Genomic DNA, 19,546 nt, shown 5'->3' with positions numbered 1-19,546 from the left:
GGGCTCAGTCAATCACCCCTTTTCTCCTCCCAGGTTTCGAGAATTTTCTTTTCTCTGGGAGTTATGGTTGGCTGTAGCCCCGGAGCCCCTCCTATGATTTATAACAGTTGGTTACTTTGGTATATCAGTTATGTTTCGTACCTCCAAATATGTATTTCTATTGGATAGCCGGGTTTCCCTGCCTTCTTCCCCCCTTTTCCCTTCAAACCCTCTCCTGCCCCCTGTTCGGGGCCATTTGCTGGGTGGTTCCCCTCCTTGTTGGTTCTTCTGTAATAAACCCACAGTTTACCCCCAGTTCATTTCCATAGCAACCTAACTGACAGAGTAGCCTGAGAAAAGAAGAAACCATACAGAAAATAGAAGAGCAAATAACAAACTTAAGAACACAGCACAGCAGCTGGGCCGTGCCTGTGCTGGGCTGGAAACGCAGCCTGGCTGTTCTGTGCTCCCCTCAGCCTGAGGAGGAACAGCTGAACACTGCTGGTTCCAGAAGCTTCCCCAGGAGTGCAGGGAGGCTGGGCAGGATCAAAGCTTGACCCCAGTGCATGGTTTGGCCATGACACGGAGCTGCTCCTGTGCAGCTGTGTGGGGCAGGGTCCCCATCCCGAGGGAGGGAATCGCCCCGGGCCCACCGCGCTCAGGGCTCTGGCCCTTGATTATCAAACCGGGCAGTGCAGACCCCTTAATTATCAAACTGAGCAGTGCAGACCCTTAAAGAGCCAAACTGAGCAGTGCAGACCCCTTAATTACCAAACTGGGCACCTCAGGCCCCTTAATTATCAAACTGGGCAGTGCAGACCCTGTGAGGATCAAACTCTGGGCAGTGCAGACCCCTTAATTTTTAAACCGGGCAGCTCAGGCCCCTTAATTATCAAACTGGGCAGCTCAGACCCCGTGAGGATCAAACTCTGAGCAGTGCAGACCCTTAAAGAGCCAAACTGGGCAGTGCAGACCCTTAATTACCAAACTGAGCAGTGCAGACCCTTAAAGAGCCAAACTGGGCACCTCCGACCCCTTAATTATCAAACTGAGCAGCTCAGACCCCTCAAGGACCAAATTGGGCAGCTCAGACCCCTTAATTACCAAACTGGGCAGTGCAGACCCTTAATTACCAAACTCTGGGCAGCTCAGACCCCTCAATAACCAAATTGGGCAGCTCAGACCCCTTAATTATCAAACTGAGCAGTGCAGACCCTTCAAGAACACCAAACTGGGCAGTGCAGACCCTTAATTACCAAACTGGGCAGCTCAGACCCCTTAATTACCAAATTCTGAGCAGCTCAGATCCCTTAATTACCAAATTCTGAGCAGCTCAGGTCCCTTAATTGCCAATTACCAAATTCTGAGCAGCCCAAACCCCTTAATTACCAAATTCTGAGCAGCTCAGATCCCTCAGGGCTCAAGCTCTGAGCAAGAAATTCCTCCTGGGGTGAGAGGAAAACCCTGAAACCACAGGAACCCACTCGGGGTAGGAGCTGATCTGTGGATGCTTGAGCTGAGCGTGCTGGAACGAGGAGCAAATCAGGGTTTGTGTGAGCTCATCCTCCTGACAAGTGAAAGAAAAGTAAATGAAGGCTTAGCTGTCATTTGTTGTGTAAAAACAGCAGGAAAACACTCAGAGTGTTAAACTTGTCCTTTTCCTGCCACCCCACTGTCCCAGGGCTGGTTTGCAGCAGCTCTCACAGCTCCATCTGACTTTTCTTACAAAAAAAAAAGGTTTTTAATTCTCTGTACAGCAAATAGTTGATAAATTCTTTATCATTCCAAGAAATCTGGAAGAGTTTGGTATCCATAACCAGTCCCAGGTACCAAAGCACCGATGAAGAATTCAGTTACAGAGAATTCAACAGAGAATTCTGTTGGAGATAAATCAAAAATGCCAAAAAAACCCAGCTGGAAACGGGAGCAGGAGCTGAAGCCAGGGCTGGCTCAATGCTTCAGTCGGATCCTCCAGGAATAAGTAGTGAGGATTCTTTCTTTTTTCTTCACGATGCAAGTGTAAGTGCCCTCATTAATTGCATTTGCAATGATGCTCATGTGATCCTCGTTGAGGGACAGATAGCCTGGGTAGGAATATTCCAGAAGTTCCTTGTCTTTGTACCAGCTGGCAGAAGAAAAAGGATGGAAGGTAAATATGGATATTAGTTATTTCTAATAAAAATATAGTTATTACAGAATATTAGTTATTTCTAATAAAAATACAGTTATTACAGAATATTCATTATTTCTAATAAAAATATAGTTATTACAGAATATTCATTATTTCTAATAAAAATATAGTTATTACAGAATATTTGTTATTTCTAATAAAAATATAGTTATTACAGAATATTCGTTATTTCTAATAAAAATACAGTTATTACAGAATATTAGTTATTTCTAATAAAAATACAGTTATTACAGAATATTAGTTATTTCTAATAAAAATACAGTTATTACAGAATATTAGTTATTTCTAATAAAAATACAGTTATTACAGAATATTAGTTATTTCTAATAAAAATATAGTTATTACAGAATATTAGTTATTTCTAATAGCAATTAATAGTTAATTCTAATAGTTATTTCTAATAGTATTATTAGTTACTTCTACTAATATTAGTTATTTCTACCAATAAATTTTGCTGAATAAGTGTAGAGTAGAGACTACAAAACAAAACCGAGTTTTACTCTTTATTTCAGGTGGATAATTATTAATAATCATAACCATGAGCCATTTTGGAATTTGAATCTCTGAAAGTTGATGGGAATTTGGGTCCTCATGGATTTGAACCAACCTAAATTTTGGATACACCCAGAACCTGTTCAAACTTCAGTAACAACCAACTAATTAAAACCTGAAAAGGTAAATTTAAATTTTACAGGTTTTTTTGCAGAATATAAAGAATATAAATATTTATATTTTTAAAAGAAAATTTTAAAAATATTAAAATACTAAAAATAAAATTATAAAAATATAAATACATTAAAATATAATACATAAATAAAAAAAATAAAATTATAAAAATTATATATATATAATGTATATATAATTGTTATATATAGTATATATTTATAGTATATATTTATAGTATATATAATATCTACAGTATATATAATTGTTTTATATATATTTATAGTATATATAATTGTTTTATATATATTTATAGTATATAATTGTTATGTTAGTGTATCATGATTGTTATTATATTTATAGATATTAGTATATTATCTTTATATATTATATAATTATTATATTTTATATATATATATAAAATATGTTTTAATATAAATATATAAAAATTTTATTCCTATTTTTCAGAATTTAAAATGTATAAATATTCAAGCTAGGGAATTCAGTTTGATAGTAGGAATTAGCTTTGTGCTATATATTTTATATATATATATATATGTATATATACACACGCACACACACATATATACATATGTATATATGTAATATATATATAAAATTGGATTTTATCCACCTTGAGCTCCAGATTATAAACTCCATTTTCCTTCCCCCTATGTTTATGATTTTTCCTGCTGGGTTTGGGTGCCTGTGAGCTCAGCACTTACTGCACTTTGCCTTTTTTGTGGGTGATTTTCTGCCCGCAGCGGAAGGTGACGTTCCTGCCCTCAGAAACCGTCTTGGTTTTGGTCCTTGGTGGGGGCAGAGTGGGGGGCACCGTTGGAAATGGGAATTCTGGGCAGGGAGAGAAGGAAATGGCAGCAATTCACCCCAAAACCCTTTCACAAAATCGTCATTTAAGCAGATTTAAAAGTATTAATTTCCAAGTGCCTCCTTGGCTGAGCAATTCCTGGATGGACAAACAACACGATTGATGAGCAAAGATAAAAACTTTGTGGGGTGATAAAAATCAATTTGTTCCTTTCAGAGCTGTGGAAGAGGATGTGAAGAGTCCAGTGTGTGAAAAGCCTGTGGAATATCTGGGTTTGTAATTATCTAATTGAATTTTTCATTTATGTGGCCCCCAAAACAAAACCCCTCTGTGCTGAAGAGGCACTGGTTATCCAGGATATCCTAAGGGATATTTTTAATTCATTTTTTTATTCCAGCATTTTTTATCTGAGCTCAATTTATCTGCCCCAGCTGCAGCAGCTTGCCCTGCATGAGTTCCTTACCTGGATCCATAAGCTGGGGCTGGAGAAGGTAATTAACAGCCTGTATTAAGGTAATTAACAGCCTGTATTAAGGTAATTAACAGCCTGTATTAAGGTAATTAACAGCCTGCATTAATCACCTTTCTGGGAGCGGCTCCATCCAGCTGTGCTGGGGATGTTTCTGTTTCACCCCATCCCTGCAGCCCCTCTCCCTGCCTCAGCTAAAGACAGGAATTCAACTCCAGCCAGGAATTCCATGTTCCACTCCATAAATATTGAATTATTCCTCATTCCAGGCCCGGATCTGCACTCAGATACACAAACTCCATCTCTGTTGTGCTGCTCGGAGCTGGATCAGTTGTGTCCCTGATCCCTGGTGTGAATGAAGATTTTGCCTGTTCCAACCTCACTTCTCCCTCCTCCCTGGGCACTTTGCACTTTTACCCTTCCCTGTGCACTTTTCCCTCTCCCTGTGCACTTTTACCTTTTCCTTTGCACTTTTCCTTTTCCCTGTGCACTTTTTCCTTTTCCCTGTGCATTTTTCCCTTTTCCCTGTGCATTTTTCCCTCTTCTCTGTGCATTTTTACCTCTCCCTGTGCACTTTCCCCTCTTCCTTTGTATTTTTATCCCCTCCCTGTGCACTTTTCCCTTTTCCCTGTGCATTTTTCCCTTTTCCCTGTGCACTTTTCCCTGTGCACTTTTCCCTGTGCACTTTTCCCTTTTCCTGTGCACTTTTCCCTTTTCCCAGTGCACTTTTTCCTTTTCCTGTGCACTTTTCCCTTTTCTCTGTGCATTTTACCCCCTCCCTGTGCACTTTTACCCCATCCCTGTGCACTTTTACCTCTTACTTTGCACTTTTACCCCATCCCTGTGCACTTTTCCCTGTGCACTTTTCCCTTTTCTCTGTGCATTTTACCCCCTCCCAGTGCATTTTCCCCCCTCCCAGTGCATTTTCCCCCTCCCCAGCCCCGGTACCGTAGCAGAAGTCGCAGGAGGCCGGGCAGTGTTTCTTCATCAGCTTCCTGCGCTGCTCACAGAATCCTTTCCTGGCCCAGCCTGGGCACATGGGCAACCTGTCCTTGCAGCCTGCAACGGGAGGGGAGCTGCTGGGGAGGCTGAAGGGGCAAGGTGGGGCTGGGATGGGGAGGGTCACCACATTTCACAAGAATATTTCTGGGTTTTGCATTCCCTGAACCTCAGAGAAAGGAACAACAACTCTTAGCTCATTTGCTGTGCCTGTGTTTGTGCAAAGGTAGAATGCAATGTGGAGATTGTTTACCCACAGGGATGGTGCTTTAGTTCCTTGGTTCAGGGCCAGGTGTGCAGCCCCACATTTCTCTTCACAGAGAAAAGCAAGGCACAATTCTTCCCAAGAATATTTCTGAGTTTTGCATTCTCTGAACCTCAGAGAAAGGAAAAGCAATTATTATTATTATTTTCTGTGTTTGTGCAAAAGTAGAATGCAATATGGAGATTGTTTACCCACAGTGATGGGGTTTTGTTTCCTTGGCCTGTCAGGGTTAAGTGTGTAGCCCCACATTTCTCTTCACAGAGAAAAGCAAGGCACAATTCTTCCTAAGAATATTCTTATCTCATTTGCTATGCCTGTGTTTGTGCAAAAGTAGAATGCAATGTGGAATTTTTTTACCCACAGTGGTGGTGTTTGGTTCCTTGGCCTATCAGGGCCAAGTGTGCAGCCCCACATTTCTTTTCACAGAGAAAAGCAAGGCACAATTCTTCCCAAGAATATTTCTGAGTTTTGCATTCTCTGAACCTCAGAGAAAGGAAAAGCAATTATTATTATTTTCTGTGTTTGTGCAAAAGTAGAATGCAATATGGCGATTATTTACCCACAGTGATGGGGTTTTGTTTCTTTGGCCTGTCAGGGCCAAGTGTGCAGCCCAAAATTTCTCTTCACAGAGAAAAGCAAGGCACGATTCTTCCCAAGAATATTCTTATCTAGTTTGCTGTGCCTGTGTTTGTGCAAAAGTAGAATGCAATGTGGAGATTATTTACCCACAGGGATGGTGCTTTAGTTCCTTGGTTCAGGGCCAAGTGTGCAGCCCCACATTTCTCTTCACAGAGAAAAGCAAGGCACAATTCTTCCCAAGAATATTCTTATCTCGTGTGCTTGTGCAAAAATAGAATGCAATATGGAGATTATTTACCCACAGTGACAGTTTTGTTTCCTTGGCCTGTGAGGGCCTGGTGTGTGTGTGTGTGTGTGTGTGGACTGAGGGTGACAATCACCAGATTCTGGGCAGTTGAGTGCTTGGCAGATTCAATTTAGATATAATGTAATATAATATAGAATAATATAGCATAACAAAGTCATTAATTAGCCTTCTGATAGCAATGCAATCCTCCTCATTTCAGATGTCCACGCTACAGGAGCCCGAGCTGGGCTGTGGCACCAGCACTGCCCCCCAGCACCCAGCTCCCATGTGGGGCAAGCCCTGCCCAGCTGAGGGTCAGGGTTGGGTTGGGGTCTCACCGTAGAGCCTGTGGATGCCCCACACCTCGTCCTGGGAAATGCTCTTCCTGCCCGTCAGCGTGGCGTTGATGTGCATCAGCGCGCGGGGGTTCAGCGAGTGCATCAGGCCCAGGGCGTGCCCGATCTCGTGGGCAGCCACGTGCACCAGGTCAGTGAGCCACACTCCTGGGGAGAGGGGAGAAACACCTGGGGCTGGTGGGCAGAGCAGCCTCACAGCCTGCTCTGAAACCACAGCAAACCTCTGGCGCCGCAGGGCTGGCGTTCCTGGTGTTCCATTCTGTGCTGGTGCCTCACTCAGCTTTGGCTTTTCCATTCTCTATATTCTGTGCAGGTATCTCAGATTTTAACTGTTCCATTTTCCAGATTCTGTACCAATGTCTCAGATTTTAACTGTTCCATTCTCCAGATTCTCTACAGACGTCTCGGATTTTAACTGTTCCATTCTCCAGATTCTGTACCAATATCTCAGATTTTAACTGTTCCATTTTCCAGATTCTGCACAGATATCTCAGATTTTAACTGTTCCATTTTCTATATTCTGTACAGACATCTCAGATTTTCCATTTTCCAGATCCTGTACAGACATCTCAGATTTTAACTGTTCCATTTTCCAGATTCTGTACAGATACCTCAGATTTTAACTGTTCCATTTTCCAGATTCTCTACAGACATCTCAGATTTTCCATTTTCCAGATCCTGTACAGACATCTCAGATTTTAACTGTTCCATTCTCCAGATTCTGCACTGATGTCTCAGATTTTAACTGTTCCATTTTCCAGATTCTGTACAGATATCTCAGATTTTAACTGTTCCATTTTCCAGATTCTCTACAGACATCTCAGATTTTCCATTTTCTATATTCTGTACAGACATCTCAGATTTTAACTGTTCCATTCTCCAGATTCTGCACAGATGTCTCAGATTTTAACTGTTCCATTTTCCAGATATCTCAGATTTTAACTGTTCCATTTTCCAGATTCTGTACAGACGTCTCAGATTTTAACTGTTCCATTTTCCAGATATCTCAGATTTTAACTGTTCTATTTTCCAGATTCTGCACAGACATCTCAGATTTTAACCAGAGAGCTGCTCTGGAGCACCAGGGTTTGACCCACTGAAGCCTCTTGGCAGCATCCAACACGTGGATTTTAACAGAAGGATGAGGCTGAACTATGCAACAATTTCACTGATTCCAGCAAGAAATGGAATTTCCACCACTCGGGGCAGAGGAACAACAACTTCCAACCCCACAATAAACCCCCAACCATTCCTGCTGCCGCTTTCCCAGGCTGAACTCCAAACCCAGCTCCTCTGTGCTCACCTTTCTTCCAGCTGAACCTGGTGTTGCCCAGGATCCAGTACTCGTGGTTGTCGAAGTGGATTTCGCCGTGGGGCGGGAAGAAGGCGTGGGCCAGCTCGCCCGTGGTGCCGTCGAAGCAGTGGTGGCTCAGCGAGTGCAGGCAGTCCGTGTGGTTGATGGGGTAGAAACCTGCGGGAAAAGCAGCAGCTGCAGGGTTTGCTGGGGCTCAGGGCACACAGGGAAATCCTCAAAAATGCCTCAAAACGCTTCGTCCAATCCTCATAGCACTGCAGCACTCACCACCTCAAAACAAACGACTTACACTCCCATTTAAGTAAATCAATAACCCCTTAAATAAATAAAAAAATTAGGTAGTCCCAAAAGATTAGTCAAAAAACAGTTGCAGAAAAATCACATCAAACCAACAACCAATCCTGAGATTACACACAAAATAATCTTCAAAAAAATCTGTCATCCACAGAAATGTCATCAAAAAATGTCATCCACAAAAAATCTCCATGAGAACATGAGAAAATGTGGATTCTTGTTCTGTGGCTTTCCCCACCTGTAGATTCTTTCTCTCATTCTCCTGTGGCTTTCCTCACCTGTGGATTCTTATTCATTCTTATTCTTATTCTTATTCTTATTCTTATTCTTATTCTTATTCTTATTCTTATTCTTATTCTTATTCCTATTCTATTTTCTCATTCTTATTCTTATTTTCATTCTTATTCTCATTCTTTCTTTCTTATTCTCATTCTTATTCTCATTCTTATTCTTATTCTTATTCCTATTCCTATTCTATTTTCTCATTCTTATTCTTATTCTCATTCTTATTTTCATTCTTATTCTTATTTTCATTCTTATTCTCATTCTTTCTTTTTCTTTCTTTCTCATTCTTATTCTTATTCTTATTCTTATTCTTATTCTTATTCTTATTCTCATTCTTATTCTTTATTCTTATTCTTATTCTCCTGTGGCTTTCCCCACCTGTGGGATCCCAGGAGCAGAATTTGAGGGTTCGTTCCTGACAAATGCCTGAAGCTTCACAACCAATGTTAATTGTGACATTTAATATTTCCCGGAGAATAAAATTTTTTTTTTTTTGCCTGGTAAAGGCAAAGGAACCCCAAAGTTTACCCAAGCACCCACCCAGCCCAGGATGGCCCTCCCACCCCCAGACCCTGCATTTCAGCCTGGAATTGCCCCCGGCAGGCCCCGGGGCACTCACCGATGGTGAGGTCGCTGGGCAGCTCGGGGGGCACCTCCCTGAAGCTGAACGGGGACACCTCGCTCCACATGCGGAACGCGGCCGCCAGCCCGCGGCGCGTGGCCCTGGCGCTCAGCAGGTGCCGCGGGAAGGACAGGATCCTGCGGACACACGGACACGGGGCAGCGGGGCAGGCACGGGAATCTGACGCCGTGTGCTCGGAAGGCTGAGTTTGTGTTGTATTGTATTGTATTGTATTGCATTGCATTGCATTGCATTGTATTGTATTGCATTGTATTGCATTGTATTGCATTGTATTGTATTGCATTGTATTGCATTGCATTGTATTGTATTGTATTGCATTGCATTGTATTGTATTGTATTGTATTGTATTGTATTGTATTGTATTGTATTGCATTGCATTGCATTGTATTGTATTGCATTGCATTGTATTGTATTGTATTGCATTGTATTACATTGCATTGTATTACATTGCATTGCATTGTATTGTATTGCATTGTATTGTATTGCGTTACACAGCAGGGACACACAGCACAGCCGGGGTCCTTATCAGGGGCAGGGAGGAATGATGCATTGGCTTCAGCTTCTCAGAAGGCTAATTTATTATTCTATTCTATTCTATTCTATTCTATTCTATTCTATTCTATTCTATTCATTTTTGTTTTCTAGTCCATTCTAATTATTATTCTTCCTTTTATTCTTCATTCTATTCTATTCTATTCTATTCTATTCTATTCTATTCTATTCTATTCTATTCTATTCTATTCTATTCTATTCTATTAATTTTTGGTTTCAATTCCAATTCTCAGTCTTCCTCTTATTCTTCATTCTATTCTATTCTATTCTATTCTATTCTATTCTATTCTATTCTATTCTATTCTATTCTATTCTATTCTATTCTATTCTATTAATTTTTGGTTTCAATTCCAATTCTCAGTCTTCCTCTTATTCTTCATTCTATTCTATTCTATTCTATTCTATTCTATTCTATTCTATTCTATTCTATTCTATTCTATTCTATTCTATTCTATTCTATTCTATTCTATTCATTTTTGGTTTCATTTCTAGTTCTCAGTCTTCCTTTTCTTCTTCATTCTATTCTATTCTATTCTATTCTATTCTATTCTATTCTATTCTATTCTATTCTATTCTATTCTATTCTATTCTATTCTTTTTTGGTTTCAATTCTAGTTCTCAGTCTTCCTCTTATTCTTCATTCTATTCTATTCTATTCTATTCTATTCTATTCATTTTTGGTTTCAATTCAAATTCTCAGTCTTCTTCTTATTCTTCATTCTATTCTATTCTATTCTATTCTATTCTATTCTATTCTATTCTATTCTATTCTATTCTATTCTATTCTATTCATTTTTGGTTTCAATTCCAATTCTCAGTCTTCTTCTTATTCTTCATTCTATTCTATTCTATTCTATTCTATTCTATTCTATTCTATTCTATTCTATTCTATTCTATTCTATTCATTTTTGGTTTCAATTCAAATTCTCAGTCTTCTTCTTATTCTTCATTCTATTCTATTCTATTCTATTCTATTCTATTCTATTCTATTCTATTCTATTCTATTCTATTCTATTCTATTCTATTCTATTCTTTTTTGGTTTCAATTCTAGTTCTCAGTCTTCCTCTTATTCTTCATTCTATTCTATTCTATTCTATTCTATTCTATTCTATTCTATTCTATTCTATTCTATTCTATTCTATTCTATTCTATTCTATTCATTTTTGGTTTCAATTCCAATTCTCAGTCTTCTTCTTATTCTTCATTCTATTCTATTCTATTCTATTCTATTCTATTCTATTCTATTCTATTCTATTCTATTTTTGTTTTCTAGTCCATTCTAATTATTATTCTTCCTTTTATTCTTCATTCTATTCTATTCTATTCTATTCTATTCTATTCTATTCTATTCTATTCTATTCTATTCTATTCTATTCTATTCATTTTTGGTTTCAATTCCAATTCTCAGTCTTCCTCTTATTCTTCATTCTATTCTATTCTATTCTATTCTATTCTATTCTATTCTATTCTATTCTATTCTATTCTATTCATTTTTGGTTTCAATTCCAGTTCTCAGTCTTCCTCTTATTTTTCATTCTATTCTATTCTATTCTATTCTATTCTATTCTATTCTATTCTATTCTATTCTATTCTATTCTATTCTATTCATTTTTGGTTTCATTTCTAGTTCTCAGTCTTCCTTTTCTTCTTCATTCTATTCTATTCTATTCTATTCTATTCTATTCTATTCTATTCTATTCTATTCTATTCTATTCTATTCTTTTATTTTTGTTTTCTCTCTCGTCCTAATTCTTAGTCTTGCTTTTATTCTTCATTCTATTCTATTCTATTCTATTCTATTCTATTCTATTCTATTCTATTCTATTCATTTTTGGTTTCAATTCCAATTCTCAGTCTTCTTCTTATTCTTCATTCTATTCTATTCTATTCTATTCTATTCTATTCTATTCTATTCTATTCTATTCTTTTTTGGTTTCAATTCTAGTTCTCAGTCTTCCTCTTATTCTTCATTCTATTCTATTCTATTCTATTCTATTCTATTCTATTCTATTCTATTCTATTCTATTCTATTCTATTCTATTCTATTCTATTCTATTCCATTCCATTCCATTCCATTCCATTCCATTCCATTCCATTCCATTCCATTCCATTCCAGTTATTATCTAGAAGAACACAGCAGGGACCCCCAGCACACCTGGGGTGTTTATCAGGTGCCCCCCGGCAGGCAGGAACGCTGAATCTGACTCCATGTTCTTAGAATACAATATAGAACATCTGACTCCATGCTCTTAGAAGGATCATTTATTCTTTTATTATATTATATAATATAAAAGTTATTCTATAAAAGAGCACAGCAGGGACACACAGCGCACCCTGGGGTATTTTTGAAGTGCCCCCTGGCAGGCAGGAATGCTGAATCTGACTCCATGTTCTTAGAATACAATATAGAACATCTGACTCCATGTTCTTAGCAGGATAATTTATTATTTTATGAAGGAATTATGGATCTGATCAATGCTTTCAGAAGGCTTGTATTGCATTGTATTGTATTGTATTGTATTGTATTGTGTTGTATTGTATGTATTGTATTGTATTGTGTTGTATTGTATGTATTGTATTGTGTGGTATTGTATTGTTTGTATTGTATTGCATTGTATTGTATTGTATTTTGTATTGTATTGTATTGTATTTTGTATTGTATGTATTGTATTGTATTGTATTGTGTGGTATTGTATTGTTTGTATTGTATTGTATTTTGTATTGTATTGTATTGAAAGGTATTGTGTGGTATTGTATTGTATTGTTTGTATTGTATTGCATTGTATTGTATTGTATTGTATTTTGTATTGTATTGTATTGTGTTGTGTTGTGTTGTATTGTATTGTGTTATATTGTGTGGTATTGTATTGTATTTTGTATTGTATTGTATTGTATTGTATTGTGTTGTATTGTGTTGTGTTGTGTTGTATTGTGTGGTATTGTATTGTATTGTATTTTGTATTGTATTGTATTTTGTATTGTATTGTATTATATTGTATTGTATTGTTTGTATTGTATTGTGTTGTATTGTATTGTATTTTGTATTATATTGTACTGTATTGTATTGTATTGTGTGGTATTGTATTGTGTGGTATTGTTTGTATTGTATTGATTGTATTGTATTGTATTGTGTTGTATTGTTTGTATTGTATTGCATTTTGTATTGTATTGTATTTTGTATTGTATTGTTTGTATTGTATTGTATTGTATTGTATCCCAGCAGCAGATTCTTACAAAAACCACAGGGCCAAGACCCAAAAGCACTGGAAAGAGCAGGAGAAGCTCCCAGGATGGTTTTAAACAGAGCAGGAGAAGGTCTCTGGATGATTTTAGATAGATCAGGAAAATCCAGGCCCAGGCTGATTTTGGATAGATCAGGAAAATCCAGGCCCAGGATGGTTTTGGATAGATCAGGAAACTCCAGGCCCAGGATGGTTTTGGATAGAGCAGGAAAATCCAGGCCCAGGATGGTTTTGGATAGATCAGGAAACTCCAGGCCCAGGATGGTTTTGGATAGAGCAGGAAAATCCAGGCCCAGGATGGTTTTGGATAGATCAGGAAACTCCAGGCCCAGGATGGTTTTGGGGCCGCTCGGTCCTTACCTGTAGGTGAGGTTGAAGTGGTCCCAGCGCAGGCGCCCGGGGGTCAGGGTGTAGCGCCGGCTGCGCTGGGCAGGGGCTGGGCTGGGCACGGCTGGGCCTGGCACATCTTCCTTAAAGACAGAACACGGCATGGCACACACTCCAGGACAGCTGAGAGACTCAGCCTTTATATTTATCCTTTATATTTATTCTTTATATTTATTTAGCCTTTATTTCTCAAATGCTGCACTGCATCTCTCTGAATGCCATAATAAAGTCTTAGTCAGTGTTTGCACATTTTGTCAGACACAACAATTCCTCCAGGCCTGAGATCCAAGGACACCCCACAGCCTCAGGCTCTGAAAAGTATAAATAAAAGCATAAATAAAAGTATGAAATTAAATTTTGGGGGAGAATTGGGGTAAATGACTTCATTACCTGAAGCTGCAATTGGAGGATTAACCCCTGATATGTAAATGGGCCAAATTTCAATTGTGTGAAAAACCTGTGACCATCACCCACCCTGGGCTGGAAACCCAGAGGTTTCTGAAAACCCTCAGAGGTTTTTCACTGCCCAAGGGGCACCTCTTGAAGGCCTTTAGTAAATCCCAATTTATTCTCTAAAAGCCTCTGTTCTGCAGAATAAAAACCTCCATGGAGCAAAACCTGGGCTGGGAGCAGCTCGGGCTCTGCCTGAGGGGGATCCAGGGGATGAGAGCAGCCCAAAAGATCCTAAAACATCCCCAAACCAGCCCAAAACATCCCAAACCAGAGAAAAACATCTCAAACCAACTCAAAACATCCTAAAACATCCCTGCATCATCCCAAACCAGCCCAAAACATTCCAAACCAGCCCAAACCAGCCCTGCATCATCCCCAACCAGCCCTGCATCACCCAAAAACATCCCAAACCAGTGAAAAACATCTCAAACCAACTCAAAACATCCTAAAACATCCCTGCATCATCCCAAACCAGCCCAAAACATTCCAAACCAGCCCAAACCAGTGAAAAACATCTCAAACCAACCCAAAACATCCTAAAACATCCCTGCATCATCCCAAACCAGCCCTGCCCCATCCCAAACCATCCCAAACCAGTGACAAACATCTCAAACCAGCCCAAAACATCCTAAAACATCCCTGCATAATCCCAAACCAGCCCAAAACATCCCAAACCATCTCAAACCAGCCCTGCATCACCCAAAAACATCCCAAACCAGTGAAAAACATCTCAAACCAACCCAAACCATCCCAGACCAGCCCTGCCCCATCCCCAGCCAGCCCTGCCCCATCCCAAACCATCCCAAACCAGTGATAAACATCTCAAACCAGCCCAAAACATCCCTGCATCATCCCCAACCAGTCCTGCCTCATCCCAAACCATCCCAAACCAGCCCTGCATCAACCCAAAACATCCCAAACCAGTCCTGCATCATCCCAGAACATACCAAACCATCCCAGACCAAACCAAAACATTCCAAACCATCCCTGCATCACTCCAAACCATCCCAAACCAGTGAAAAACATCTCAAACCAGCCCAAAACATTCTAAAACATCCCTGCATCATCCCAAAACCTCCCAAACCAGCCCTGCATAATCCCTAACCAGCCCAAACCATCCCAAACCAGCCCTGCATCATCCCAAAACAGCCAAAACACCCCAAAACATCCCAAACCAGTGAAAAACATCTCAAACCAACCCAAAACATTCTAAAACATCCCTGCATCATCCCAAAACAGCCAAAACATCCCAAACCAGCCCTGCATCAACCCAAAACATCCCAAACCAGCCCTGCCCCATCCCAAACCATCCCAAACCAGTGACAAACATCCCAAACCAGCCCAAAACATCCTAAAACATCCCTGCATCATCCCCAACCAGCCCTGCCTCATCCCAAACCAGCCCTGCATCACCCGAAAACGTCCCAAACCAGTGAAAAACATCTCAAACCAACCCAAACCATCCCAAACCATCCCTGCCCCATCCCAGCCAGCCCCTCTCCCCCCGGAGTGCGGGGCTGAGCCCTCGGGAGGCTCCGGCCCTGCCAGGGCTGCAGCTCTGCCTGGAAAGTTCTCATTTCCTCCCCCCGTGCCCGGAGTGAGTGTGGGCAGTGCCTGAACAGGGAGCTCTCTGTGCAGGAGCCCCGAAACGCCCCCAAGGCCCGGAGCAGCCCAGGAGCTCCAGGAATTGGCAGTGACACCTCTGGAAAGGCTGGAAAAGCCCTTTGGAACCTGGAGGGGAATGAATGGGACCCAATCTGGGTTTTTTGGGAACTTTTCCAGCTCTGTCTCCCCTTTTTTGGGGTAAAACATTGAAAATTGGGCTGCAGAGGCACCAAGGCAGTGGCCAAAGCACATCCACGGTGTCACCAGGGCCTGGAGAGTGCAGGAACTTTCCATGGCTGGAAAGGCTGGAAAAATCTCCTGCCCGTGGCTGGCAGCCCCATTTCCCTCTCTTTGACCAAATCTCAGCATTTTCCTCTCCTCCAAGGAGAAATTTCAGATTTTCCTGCAGCTGAGACCAGCAGCAGCTTTGTGAGGACAGTTCTTTTGCAAAAATATTATATATTTAATATACAATATATATTACATATACTAATATATTAGTATATTAATTAAATACAATGTAGCTATATAATATTATATATTTTTTATATATTAGATACATTAGATAGAATATAATAGATGTATATTCTATATTATCTACATTATATATATAATATAAAATATAATATAAAATATATAATATATATAACATACTATATACAAAACATAAATTAGCTATTATATATTTTATAAAACATATTATTATAATGTATAATGTATAATATATTATATATTATACTATATACTATATTTTATGGTATATTATATATTATATATTATATATTATATATTATATATATAATACATTGCATAATATAACACGTAATGTAATATGTAATGCAATGCAATAATGTAATATATGTATAATCTATAATATATTATATATTATACATATATTATACATAATATACATTATATATTGTTATGTTATGTTATATTCATACTATGTATTATACATTTTATGGTATATTATATATTATATTATACTCTATATTATTTGTTCTATTCAATGTAAATAATTCAATTCCAGCCCAGGGGGAGCCCTGAGCTCTCCCAGCCCCATCCCAGCACAGAACAATCCCAGCCAGGAAGCGCCCGCTGGCTCCTCCTCCTGCAGGGAAAACTGCACCCACCGCGGAGAAAAATGGCTTTATTTTCTATAACTGCTGAGAATCAAAGCTTCAGGCCATTAGGGCTGAACAGACAAAGGGAAAAAATTAAAATAATGCGTGACTTCTGCTTAAAATGCAAAGCAGAGCATCAATCACTGCTGATCAGAGGAGCTGCAGGGCTGAGCCCAACCCTCCTGCCTGGGCTCTGCTCGTTTTGAATTAAAATATTTGACATTAAAACATTTATCTGTTTAGATACTTTAGATCTATTGAGATCTATTTAGATCTATTTGTCCATAGACCTATTGAGATCTATTTTCTACAGACCTATTGAGATCTATTTATTTATTTAGCTTAGACATTTAGATATTTATCTGTTTAGATACTTATCTACTTGGATCTATTTGTCTCTAGATCTATTGAGATCTATTTATCTATTTAGACATTTATCTATTTAGCTATTTAGCTATTTTTATCTATTTGTATCTATTCAGGTCTGTTTAGATCTGTTTGTCTATAGATCTATTTATCTATTTAGATAATGATCTATTTTGATCTATTTGTTTCTATTCAAGTCTGTTTAGATCTATTTGTCCATAGATCTATTGAGATCTATTTATCTATTTAGACATTTATCTATTTTGATCTATTTGTTTCTATTCAAGTCTGTTTAGATCTATTTGTCTATAGATCTATTTATCTATTTAGACATTTATCTATTTAGCTATTTATCTATTTTTATCTATTTGTATCTATTCAGTTCTGTTTAGATCTATTTATCTATTTAGATCTATTTATCTATTCAGATCTATTTATCTATTTCGATCTATTTATCCACAGACCTATTGGACACATTTATCCATTTAGATCAGACATTTGTCCATCTATTTAGGCACTTAGACCTTTAGATATTCAGACCTTCAGACACGCAGATATTTCTGTTTCAGCCTCCATCCAGAGCACACCTGCGCCTCTCTTGGACCCCCCCTCCCCTCCCAGGCATTTGGGGCACACTCAGATCCTTCCTCCTCCTCCTCCTCCTCCTCCTCCTCCTCCTCCTCCTCCTCCTGCTCACCTGAGTTTCCCGCCCCGCAGCTCCAGCTGGGATTCGCGGCGCTGCCAGCGCGGCCAGGATGGGGAGCAGGCACAGCATCCCCAGCGAGGCCCTGCGGCCCCGGCTCCGCTGCTGCCCCGGGCCGGGGGCGCCTCTGCCGCCCGCAGGGAGCGGCCCAGCCCCGGCCATGCCCTCCCCGGGCTCCGGAGGCGATTCCGGGCTCGGGCACTCAGGACATTCCCTGCACACAGAGCATCGGTGATCCCGGAGCTCGCATTGGTGAGCAGCTGCTGCCAGAGCTGTGCACACAACCAGAGGAGTTTCAAACTGCCCTAAAAAAAAATGAAAAAAAAGAAAAAAAAAGAGATTTTTTTTTAAAGGAAAAAAAAAGAGCAGACTTTACATTAAGCCTCTTTGCAATGTGCCAAAGATTCTCTCAGGCTCTGCCAAGTGGGATCGAGTTACTGCAGCTGAAATTGGGGCTGGCCCGGGAGCAGCAGCAAAGTGAAACAAGCTGGGCTGGACACGAACTCCTCTCTTTAACTCTGTGAGCAGCTCAGGGCCAATCTGCCGCTCTCAGCTTGGTGCGATGAGGGGAAAACTCAAATTAAACCGGGGGAGAGCGCAGCGAGAGGAATGCGGGGGAATCAGCCCCTTGGAATGCGCGGCTGGGGATGCTCCGCTGTCATTTGTTCATTTGTCACAGCTGGCCTGGGTGAAAATGAAATTCTGGGAGAGCGCTCGGGGGGATGAGAAACTCCCACAGAAATAAAAGAGCAGCAAACCCGGCCGGGAGCTGCAATTTCTGCTGGGTTCGGGCCCCAAAGAGGCTCCGAGGCTTTGCCTGGGAGGTTCTTTGAGGCATCTCCAGATCCATTCAGGGCTTTTTGGAAAAGCTCGCTCAGGAATTCTCAGGTTTTCAGAGACAGCTCAAAAATCTCACTCAAACTCTCAGGTTTTCCAGAGAGGGTTGAAAAAGCTCACTGAGATATTTTAAGGTTTTCAGAGACAGCTGAAAAATTTCACTGAGAAACTCTGGGGTTTTCATGGACAGCTGAAAAATCTCACCAGGAATTCTCAGGTTTTCAGAGACAGCTCAGAAAGCTCATGGAGAAATTTTAAGGTTTTCAGAGAGAGTTGAAAATGTCACTCAGAAATTCTCAGTTTTTCAGAGACAGCTGAAAAATCTCACTCAAAAATTCTGAGGTTTTCAGACACAGCTGAAAAATCTCACTCAAATTCTCAGGTTTTTCAGAGAGGGTTGAAAAAGCTCACTGAGGAATTTTAAGGTTTTCAGAGAGAGCTCAAAAATCTCACTCAGGAATTCTCAGGTTTTCAGACAGCTCAAAAAGCTCACTGAGAAATTTTAAGGTTTTCAGAGAGAGTTGAAAAATTTCACCAGGAATTCTCAGGTTTTCAGAGACAGCTGAAAAATCTCACTCAAATTCTCAGGTTTTTCAGAGAGGGTTGAAAAAGCTCACTGAGGAATTTTAAGGTTTTCAGAGGTTTGAAAACCTTAAAATTTCACTGAGAAACTCACAGGTTTTTATGGACAGCTGAAAAATCTCACTCAGAAATTCTCAGGTTTTCAGACACAGCTGAAAAATCTCACTCAGAAATTCTCAGGTTTTCAGGGACAGCTCAAAAAGCTCACTGAGGAATTTTAAGGTTTTCAGAGAGAGCTCAAAAGTTTCACTGAGAAACTCTGGGGTTTTCAGACACAGCTGAAAAATCTCACTCAAATTCTCAGGTTTTTCAGAGAGGGTTGAAAAAGCTCACTGAGAAATTTTAAGGTTTTCAGAGGTTTGAAAACCTCTGAAAACCTTAAAATTTCACTGAGAAACTCTCAGGTTTTCAGAGACAGCTGAAAAATCTCACTCAGAAATTCTCAGGTTTTCAGAGAGAGCTCAAAAATTTCACTGAGAAACTCTCGGGTTTTCAGAGACAGCTGAAAAATCTCACTCAGAAATTCTCAGGTTTTTCAGAG

The 19,546-nt window shown here is 39.8% G+C and overlaps 1 protein-coding gene across 1 annotated transcript; it reads right to left on the bottom strand.

Moving 5' to 3' along the window:
* Window positions 1–809: 809 nt before the first annotated feature.
* MMP23B (matrix metallopeptidase 23B) lies at window positions 810–17,885 on the bottom strand. Its single transcript, XM_074558611.1, has 8 exons — window positions 17,581–17,885; window positions 13,309–13,418; window positions 9,130–9,269; window positions 7,920–8,087; window positions 6,599–6,763; window positions 5,080–5,190; window positions 3,559–3,685; window positions 810–2,104 (listed from the first exon to the last, which is right to left on the bottom strand). The coding sequence occupies exons 1-8, from the start codon at window positions 17,746–17,748 to the stop codon at window positions 1,930–1,932; spliced, it is 1,164 nt and encodes a 387-aa protein (XP_074414712.1). The 5' UTR covers window positions 17,749–17,885; the 3' UTR covers window positions 810–1,929.
* Window positions 17,886–19,546: the final 1,661 nt, after the last annotated feature.

This window comes from Zonotrichia albicollis, chromosome 25 (assembly GCF_047830755.1).
Source record: "Zonotrichia albicollis isolate bZonAlb1 chromosome 25, bZonAlb1.hap1, whole genome shotgun sequence".
NCBI lineage: Eukaryota > Metazoa > Chordata > Aves > Passeriformes > Passerellidae > Zonotrichia > Zonotrichia albicollis.
This window is presented reverse-complemented; position numbering and strand designations above follow the sequence as displayed.

Excerpts from the sequence above, each read along its gene's own strand:
- MMP23B (XM_074558611.1), bottom strand. The coding sequence starts at position 17,748 with ATGGCCGGGGCTGGGCCGCTCCCTGCGGGCGGCAGAGGCGCCCCCGGC. Across the intron at positions 13,419-17,580 it reads CTGCGGGGCGGGAAACTCAG|GAAGATGTGCCAGGCCCAGC; the intron begins GTGAGCAGGAGG and ends TCTGTCTTTAAG. Across the intron at positions 2,105-3,558 it reads CACAAAAAAGGCAAAGTGCA|CTGGTACAAAGACAAGGAAC; the intron begins GTAAGTGCTGAG and ends TTCTTCTGCCAG.